This window comes from Anopheles aquasalis, chromosome 2, assembly GCF_943734665.1.
Source record: "Anopheles aquasalis chromosome 2, idAnoAquaMG_Q_19, whole genome shotgun sequence".
Classification (NCBI taxonomy): Eukaryota; Metazoa; Arthropoda; class Insecta; order Diptera; family Culicidae; genus Anopheles; species Anopheles aquasalis.
Window position 1 is genome coordinate 18,245,001 of NC_064877.1, and position 10,000 is coordinate 18,255,000.

The window sequence follows — 10,000 nt, forward strand, 5'->3', positions numbered from 1 at the left end:
GAGGTTCTCTCCATCTGACGAGGCACAGGTATGTGTGGTTGTGGAAGAAAGAAAAGAGAAAATAATAAGAAACACCATATTAGGGCCGGGAGGGGACGCATATGGATAATGATTTTTGGGCGTAATCACTGGCCGATGGCCAAATAGTCGATGGAAGGACAATCACACCCCAAAAAAGGATCAATATGAGACGCATATCTCGTTAAGTGAAAGCAATTTAACCATTACGATGATGATGATGATGATGGTGATGTACGTCCATTGTACGGAATACGATTGTCGATATTTCTTTCTTTCCTTTTTTTTGTCTTGTATGCTGCCTTAATTTCAACGATAAATCAACAAGCCCCTTTCGCTTCGGAAGCGTGTTCGAGCCGAGACTTTCGACCCACTTGCAGTCTTCTTACGCGGGGTTGATGAATCTCGGTAATGAGCCCGCATGTGCACAACGCTCGAGGATCAACGATAGAGGATCAGACAACGCGACGGAGAGAGGGAGAGAGAGAGTACCACAGAGGGATGCGATCACAATCAGAATATGGCTGGATGGCGTAACGAGGCAGCGCACAAGGGCGTTCCATTGATGAAACATAAATATGCTTCGGGGCTCGACGGCCCGCAGGAAGTCTCCCGCCGTTGTTGTCCGTGCGCATCTCGTGCGTTATCTCCTGGAACCCTGGATTTTAATCAAGCTTAATTCAATTAAAACCCCTAAGGTTGACCGAATGGTATGACCTTGTTCAGGGGTAGGGGCTCGGGGACTCCCGCCAGATTCCCGATGGTGGAATCATGTTAAAAATGCACAAACGAAGAATTGAGACATGCTGGAGTTCGAAACGCAACTGCTGCTACTGATGTCTCTGTCACGTGTTTGGTCAAACGAAATTTTCCTCGATAAGAGAGCGGTGCATCATGCTTGATATGCTTGATGGCGCTCGGCCGTGAAAGGAAAGGCCGTGGGCGCCCCACGACACCGACCGCTCGTAGACGAAAGCCTGCATCTAATTTCGACAATTTGCCCATCATAAGTTTAAGGCTTTAATTAGGCGCCGATTGTGCGCCGATTGTCGCGCTCCAGTAGGTGCGGAGACGGGGAGACTCCGGCGGTTCCGAGTCACCATTAATTGACCCGTTCGCTCAGCCAGGCCAAAGGACCCGAGAGAGGGGGAGTAGGGGTCCTACTGTCCCCGGCGGCCCGGCCGTCTGTCATACTCACTTTCTCCACCGTGGCTCCGGTCCGGCAGCGCGCCCATTTGTTTGCAGGAAGTTCATTAGATAAGCTGCGCAAGAAAGCGCAAGAGGTGAGGCTCCTTTGTATCGGTGGCGCCGCCGGAATGGACATTGACGGTTGCACTGTGAGAGTCGCGTCCACATCAAGGAGAAAGCATCGCTAATCGAAACCGCGACCGAACAGAGAGCGTGCGCGTACCCGTGGTCTTATCAACCGCGTGTGGCTCTATTCAAATGATTGTCCGCTGCGCGTCGATTGTCTGACGGCGCCGTAACCGCCCTGATGTGGTCCGAGAGAGAGGGGGTCTGTTTATTAAAGGGCCGTCCGGACCGGACACCATTATCACCACGGAACACATTCCACAGGTGGCCTAAGGTGTTACGGTTTGGAAATCTCTCCATTCCCGTGCACGCTGCAACATGATCACGAACAATCGTACACCGAGCGCCATCGTCGATCGATCAGCGATATGAAAAGACCGCTCGATAGATAATGTGCTCGGTTGAAAAAGGGCCAACGGGTTCGTGGAATGAGTTTTCACGCAAATTTCCAACCACCGTCGCCTCGCGCTGCGTCGTCAGACGTCAGATTAATGAGCCATCGATGAGCTCTGTCGCCATGGGAACTGCAAGTAGGCGACAAACTACTGTCGCGTTCGTTGGACACTTTTGTTGAGGTATCTCCTTGCTCGCCCCAGTTGCTTAGCAACATTTGGTGGAAAAGTCGTAAAAAAAAGTGGGAAGGAAAATGGCACACCACACGCGTGCTGGAGAGGGGGTTTCCACGAAGAAAAACCCAATCAAATTCACACGGCCTAAAAAAATAGAGAGAAAAGAGTGAGAGAGAGAGAGAGAGAAAAGGCAGAAAACGGTGACCACACGGAAAGAGGAGCGGCACTGAATCGTGCCTAATGACCGTACGATGAGTGAATTTCGTTCAATTTCATGGTCACCAATGGCATGGCATTCCAGCTGAGGACCGGTGGCCATTCGGCGGAGTCGTCCAACGGACGCACACACCACGCCGCGCGCTTTTTGATTTCGATTCCTTCGTTTGGCAAACCCATTAGGACGGCCGGTAGGGTGTGTGATGGTGGTAACGTCATCGCAAACGGCATCCGAGTTCCCTTGCTCAATCCTGCCGACGACTCCTAAGGGGCCCCAGGCCCCCCCCGGTCCCCTTACGGCCCATTACTCAATCGCTCGTAAGTGAACCAAGTACAACAACAACGAAAAAAAAGTGTGGCGCTCGGGGGTGGCAACTGCATCCTGTCCAACACGAGGGCAGTGATGGTGGTTGCGGTCATGATTCCTTTCCATTTTCTTTTCTTTTGCCACTGCCACTGCCGTTAACTAGCCGGCTAGGGCTTTTTACACTCTTTCGCCACTTACCAAGCCCACCGCAGCAGGCCACCCATGCGCGATTGATTCCATGATGGCGTGGCTCGTGGCTTTTGAGGTTATGATTGACCGACCGATCAACCGTTGGCTGCGCTGGCTGAGCTAGTGGCCAGTGGTGTTCGGTGCGCCCCGATTTCAAAACTGTGCCCTACAGCAACAGCAAACAACACGCTGAACACGCTGGTGTTAGCGCAGCAACCACATTGAACATGCTCTGTTTTGATTACCACCACCACTAGCGGCCACCACCAGCAGCAGTGGCCACTATAGTGGCTACCAGCTGATGCGTTTCACTTTCCACATTTCCTGTGACACCTCTCCGGTGGGTTGGCCGATCGGTTTTGTGATGGGATCGAAGTGATAGCGTAGCACAACGTCACTTGCATATTGACGCGCAGAGAGTAACATCTCCCCTCGAAAGACACTTGAGAGTGGCGCAGGGAGATGGAAATGAAAAGGAAAATAGAAATCCAGCGCGCAACACAGCACTGCAGAGAGATTGATGGCAGGGGCCTGGAGAGGAGAGGGGACGGAGGGGACGGAATTCATCGCCGGAAATGCGGGACGTGCGCCCCTCTCCGTATCGGTCACTTTCTCCACGCACGCACGCACGCACGCACTTTGCTCGCACATCCGACCCGTCGACGGACACAACATAATGGACGGGGGCTTGTCCGGATAATCGGACTCTTCGGACCGGTTTTGGACCAGTACAGCTACAGGCCCTGCGCTGAACTCTGTTGTTTAATGTGTCAATTATTGACATTCTTGAGTGTCATTACATCATTGCGGTGGTGGCCATCGTGGTTTGGCCAGGTAGTGTGCCTGTCATTATGAGCGGCACATAGTTAATCGCCATCTTTTGCCTCGGTTTGGCCAGTACGGCAGGTGATGGTGCTGTTCCGTGGCGTGGGCAACGGAAACCAAGGTTGAGCCAATCGTAAAATGGTTGCTAGATGGAATTAGCTAGCTAGCGAGTGGTAGCAACTCGAGCAACTCGATTCATCAAAGTAACCATACACACCAGATTGATCCAAGTAGGATACAGATTCCACTCAGCAGCATTGTGCCGAATCAGCAAACATGCATCAAAAACCATCGCCTCAGCAAGTGCATAGAGCAGAGCGGAGTGTTAGTTGACGCTTAAAGACACACACGCATTGCAGAGCTGCCACCGCCTACACACCATTCCTTGACGGCCATAACTCCACCGTACATCACATGTCGAACACTAAAGCATTCCAACTAAGCCATAAAGACGGACACACAAACACAGCCACACATCAAGGAATACCAAAGGGGGGAAACGAGTAAGAAGATTGCGCACACCTGGCGTGGCTGCATCATCCTGCCAACCTGCGAGCGAGCAATGCAGAATGCATTCGCATGTGCAGCATCAGCTTCTCTCTCTCTTTCTCATTCGATCTCTCTATTTTGCGCTTTCGGGCAGAACATAAATCCTGGCCACCTTCTCTCCCAGGTTCCTCGATCTTTCCGTCCTCGCTCGCAAGGTGCTGCTGCTGCTGCTGCTCCTCGATTCTCTCGGTCTCGGGTGGCTCCACCGCACGCACACCCCTTCTCCTCCCCGCCATCATTATCCTCGTGATTTGCGCATTCCGCACGCAGAAGAGAATCAAGTCGCAGCACGCAGCAGACAAGATCGAGCGATCGAGTGAACAAGACAGCTTGACAGAGAGAGAGAGAGAGAGAGAGAGAGAGAGAGAACGTGCACCAAAGCGAGATGGTACGACGCCAGAAAGCCAGAACGCTCTTGGGGCTGGTAAAACTGGTCAGGTGAGTTTTTGTACCGATCACCACCACCCACCGGGCCGCACCTCCCTGGCCCACATTCCATCGTCACGCTCTGGTCCGCGGTCCTCTGGCGGTCGCGGTCGTCGTGGTGGTGGTTGAATTGCGGGACACGCGCGCATAAGACGCGGCGTGCGCTCGCGCGCGCTCCTTCGGCTGCGGCTGGTGGGCGCTTTACTACAACGAGATGGTGACTACGACCACTACGAGAGGGGCCGGCAGCAGCAGCAGCATTACCATAGCGACGGCCACGAGATGGTTATTTGACGGTTTTTTATTTTTCATCTATTCGTCTCTTTTCACTACAACGATGGCCACGACCACAGCAGCAGGAGTAGAGGCGACTCACCAAGATTAATTTATTGAAATATATTACTATGATGCAAAACGCGTGGCTTGGCCACAATGACGCCCCACCGAGTCGCCCAATGTGTTTGTGTGAATAAGAAGTAGTTTTTTTCTGCCTGCCTGCCTGCCTGCTTGCGTCTTTGAAAGCAGCAGCCTAACCGATCTATCGATTACCACCATGGTGTGTCGCCGCTTAAGCCAGCCGGCCAGAGCACCAGAAAGCTAACCAGCAGCCAGTCAGCAAGCCGGCCAAGGAGGCAATCATTATGTGAAGGACATTATCGTTTGATGTAATCATTGGAATGCTTTAGCTTTAGGTCGAACCAAAGGGGGGGGGGGGGGGGGGGGGGGTGGCTTCCTGGCTCACGGCCTGCTCACTGCGACCCAATGGAAAGTGGTTTACGTTTAGTTTACGGGCTGGTTGCTGATTGCTGGTGCGGTTAAGGTTGACTTTGTGTCATTTGTGTTTCTGCTGATACCACAAGAAGGGAGCTCCCTCGTTGCTGTGGCCTGCGTGAATGGCTGACGTTAGTTAAAAGCCATCTATCTGCGCAGATTACTGGCATTTGCCTAATGAGCATAATGGCGGGATGATGGCATCGTTTACAAAGCCCGCTGGTTTGCATTCGAACATCGTCTCAATCGCCCGAGAAGCTGAACTCCAGCATCATCCAAGCGCAGCTCATTCGAACGCTGAACGTTTTGCGATGATCTTCTTTTTCTACTTCTTCCTCGAAATCGCACAGCATCGCATGTCGCAGTAACCGGTGGCCAAATGGGCGAAATTAATAGCTACTACAACAACAACTACAACCGGTGGCAGCAGTGACCGGAAAGAGAAAGGGAAAACACACACTCCGGGGTCCGGGCGATCGTGATCTTCTACAACCGCGCGCGCGCGCCCGCGAGATCGCGCAACAGATTATCTGCCTTGACTTTTGCGTGGTTCCCCCTGATGGCATCCCCGTTATACACTCCGGTTGCCATCGTTTCGCTCAGTGCGCAGTCAGCATGACGCATGATCGAGTTGCAGCAGCAGATGCTCGCGTCACTTCATGCGACTTTCGCTTGGCAGACAGACGAGAGCAAAGCAACGGTTCGCCTTGGTTGCCATGATGATCCGCGTTCGGTAAACGATGGTGATGAATCGCTTACTGTTATTTGTCGCCCTGAATGGCATGCGCACGGTCGTAGTAGATAGAAGACATTTGCATAAATTAACAGCAGCAGCAACATCACTTTGCGAGCTGATGTACGCTAGAGAAGAGCCACGTTATGTTGATAACAAGCTCTACTGTACTTTGGATCACAGTTTCGGATGAGCAGCTTTTTAAACGACGAAATCCATTCTTCGATTCGATGTCGCACTGAGCCGCGAATTACTCTCGAAATACTTCTCTCCTGCCCTTTTCCTCCTCGACTGCTGTTCAAATCTGGTTCGAACGTTGCTTTACCTGCGAATCACTGTGATAGTGGTTGTTCGGGAGCTGATTGCCACCGTTCGGTGATCCGAGCATATCCATCATGCTGGCAGCTCTCTCGTGGTCTGCGATTCTAATCGTGCGGTGCTGCGACGACTATCAATGGCGCAGCATTCCCCCCGCTGCTCGATCGTTCGATCGAACTGCCCGTTCGATCGTCGCCACTAACGGACCACTAACGTACGTGCCCCGTCCGTGTGTGCTAATGATGATGATGATGATCGAAGGTATTTTATCCGCCTGCTAGAATGTCTGCGCGCTAGTAACGCACAACCGGTACCCGGTGCCACAAACCGCAATTTCGCTCTCTCCACTCTAGCACCTCCTCCTCTGAGTGGTTCTGCGGCGTTCCTATTTCTCCGCTCGTTGGTTGGTGGCCACGGTCACTTGGCACGCAACGAAAGCCTTGAATTTATAATGCTGATCACTGGCACTGGCATGGGGGGGCATTAGAAGTGCGTGGAAGCCAAGGGAGCACACACAGAGGTACGCACACGCAATGATGGCACAGGTTGTTAGTGCCCCACGTGCCGTTAAACCAAGCGATGGTTTTCCATTTTACAGACGTTCTGGCCCGTAGCACACACCCTCTCGCAGAACCATTGTTGGAGCGCGCTGGCTTACTGCGATCCGCACTTTTATCTCACAAGCAGAACTTTGCGTGCTTTGCTCACACTTTCACAGCCTCTCTCACACTCGCTCACTCGCTCACTGATCTTGCGGCTGCTGCTGCTGATCGCCCCCTAGATGCAATCCAGTGGTTGTTTGGTCGTTGTTTAAATCCTGAGGTAAGGAAGAGATTTAATAGCCACTCTCTCTCTCTCTCTCTCTCTCTCTCTCTCTCTCTCTCTCTCTCTCTCTCTCTCTCTCTCTCTCTCTCTCTCTCTCTCTCTCGCTCCGTATCTCTCTGTGTCTTTTCTTCGCGCAGGTAGTGTACGGCTGGTCATCACCATAAACAAACCTAGAACCTAGAACCTAGAGCACACCTAGAGCGATGACAGCAGACGACCGATCCTCTTCGCGCTGCTCTTCTCCGTTCTGGAAGCGGGGTCCAGAGTCGCGTGAGCATTTGTTTGTGGAGTGAAGGGTGGGGGCGGCGGCTGCGACGTCTGTATGTGTGTGTCGTCGTCGACGAATGCGTGTTTATTGTTTGTCTCTCGTTCTCCTTTTCTTCCTAACTTGCGAGGGCCGGTTCCTTGGCACGATGGCGACACCGCCCTCCTCCATCTACTCCTTTCGTCTCACCTCTCAACAAGACAAGCGAGAGGTAGACAGGGACAGCGGAGATCTGTTGTCGCTCTCACTCCTAAACGAAGGAGGCTGCTGTTGCTGGTTTGTTAAATATGCGCCCAACAGCAGCTAACGACACACACGCGCACCTATGCCTGCTCAACAACTATCCACCATCCATCCATCCATCCAGTAGGCCATGAGTCTCTCGGCTGCTGGTGTTTATGCTTTTCTGGAAGTTCGGGATTCCGCCTCAAAAAATGATACGCAACAGGCGCCGCGAATTCCTTCACGCACGCACGATACAATCGCAGGCGCTGCTGGCGATAAGTAAATTTTCAATCAAAATGCAAAATGCTCAATGAACCTCCGCTCCAGTCAAGCCGCCAGTTAAGGTCAAGGAGAGGCTTGGCATCCTGGTTTGCGCACGCACACTCGCACACATTTTGCGGAAAAAGGTCAGGCTACTCTTCGGACGCAAAAAGGCATCGAAGGAAGGCGGCACCTAGATACCGTTGACAATGAATTCAGGCGAGGAATGCGTAGATATCTCCGATTTATGCGACTTGCGCGGTCGAGCCGAGACCCGGAACACAACTTTATCTCGCTTCGTTCGACCAAAAGCGTACGGAAATCACACAACCGTGAAACGTAAACACTTGATCACACACGGGATGGGGAGGGGAGGCACAAATAGCGGGACGAAGTGATGTAATTTTGCTTCATAGAAATCACCACAATACAAAACGGACGCGTGCTTCGAGAGAAATTGCTGAAGAAGCGCGACACAAGAGGGCCTTCGACGATGGTGACGACGACGACGATTGAGAACGAACGGGTTCGTCACGGCATTCCGGGGACCAGACACAGCGCACCCACCCAGCACCCGAACCGTACACACAAACACACACGCGCACAGCACACGGACAAGATATCCAGCGGAGGCAAAAGGCAACAGGAGCAGGAGCATAAACGCACACACACCGAACCAGGATTGGAGGATCGGTTCGAGGTCGTCGCCGGACCCCGGACCCGGGGACCGCGGAGGGTTGAGCGGAACCAGCCAAGGGATGATGATCCGACAAAATCCGACAGTTATCCTAGCGATCGCAGCGAAACGAAGCGACGGCACGGAATGCCAGCATTTAAAGAGGATTTCTTCACGTGACGCACACAAGCACACGAACAACAAACGCACGCACACTGTCCAGGAACACACCCCGGATTTGTCTCCGATAAATGCAATGCGTCTTTAACCTCGGCTCGGCGCGGCTCAAAAAACACTAAACACAAATGGGTGAGGCACGAAAAGACCTACTAGATTCGAGATGTAAAGGTGGTTCGCGATTGGTTTGGCAGCACAAAATCCGTTCCAGCACGAGCCACAAAAGCAGCGCTCTGGCCGTGACGCTCGCTGCTTGCTCGATGGCTCCACGACACGAAATAAAATGGACGCCAGCAGCAGCAGCAGCAGCAGCGGTGAGGCGGCGACCGAAACGAGTTTCCGAAGCGAACGAGCGAACGAACGAGACCCAAAACCCGCGGGGATCGGCCCGACGGCGACGGCGACGGTGAACGGCGACGTCGGCGGCAACAGCGTCGACGGCAACGACGACGACGACGTCGATTGGATTGCGAAGAGGAAAGAGAATGCAGCGGCGTTCAAATCTCCGCGTGATGCTGCGTGAGCGAGAGAGAGAGAGAGAGCAAGAGAGAGAGTGTGCCGAGAGATGAAGAGAAAGGCCACAAGAAGGTGAAGAAGGTGGAGAAGGAGAGGCAAAAAAACGACGAAGGATCAACGAAGGCACGGGCAACGGCGGCAGGCAACATGTTTCGCGCTGCTGGTGCGTGATCGTATGCCTATCCCCGGACCAACCGGACCAACCGAGATCCGACTTTGGCGAACGAAAAACCTCCCTGTGGCCTGTGGATATATGAGATGCGGCCCCTGCCTGAGCTTTCCGATCTCGCAGGGCGCACGATGCAACGAGCGGACTTTGCTTCTTCCCGAGGTCCTCTTTTTGGTGTTCCTTTTGCTGACGCAGAGAATATGCGAAGAGGCAAACCTTACGGGAGATTGGCGACTCCTTGGCCAAGCCCAGGAAAGAAGAGGGCTTCAACGGGCTTATCGTATGAGTCACACCATGGGACGGAAGGGCAAGTAACGAGTGAGGTGGTGTTGTGGGAGAAAAAATCTCAAAATCGCGACGCAAAGAGATCTTCAAAATGTTCGTTCGGTTAAGGCACTCCCTGAGGTACAACAAAATCACCATTTTCAAAGCATAAAACTGTTGCTAAAAAAACAGAACAATTGTTTGCACGTACAGGCGGTACAGGGTGTAGCAAAGGGGGCTCAAAAGAACCGCCATCGGAGCGTGTGCCCGCACACAACACAACCCAACCCGTATCGCACATGATGGCAAATTCTTCATTGATGACGTTGTTAGGCGAAGTGGGCACATTCTCCCTCCGCCGTTTTCTTGTTCTTCTTTTCAAACATC

The 10,000-nt window shown here is 52.8% G+C and overlaps 1 protein-coding gene across 12 annotated transcripts in view; it reads right to left on the bottom strand.

Moving 5' to 3' along the window:
* Nucleotides 1–10,000, bottom strand: part of LOC126570982 (uncharacterized) — a 43,524-nt gene that overhangs the window by 14,580 nt on the left and 18,944 nt on the right. For 10 of the 12 annotated variants that reach the window (XM_050229160.1, XM_050229155.1, XM_050229158.1 and 7 more), the window contains one exon: nucleotides 1–14. This exon is cut by the window's left edge and continues 156 nt beyond it. In XM_050229160.1, the coding sequence (XP_050085117.1) occupies nucleotides 1–14 (14 nt within the window). Of the gene's footprint in view, nucleotides 15–6,242; nucleotides 7,053–8,817; nucleotides 8,936–10,000 lie in introns of those variants that run through there. The other 2 variants (XM_050229162.1, XM_050229163.1) reach the window with 2 other exon arrangements.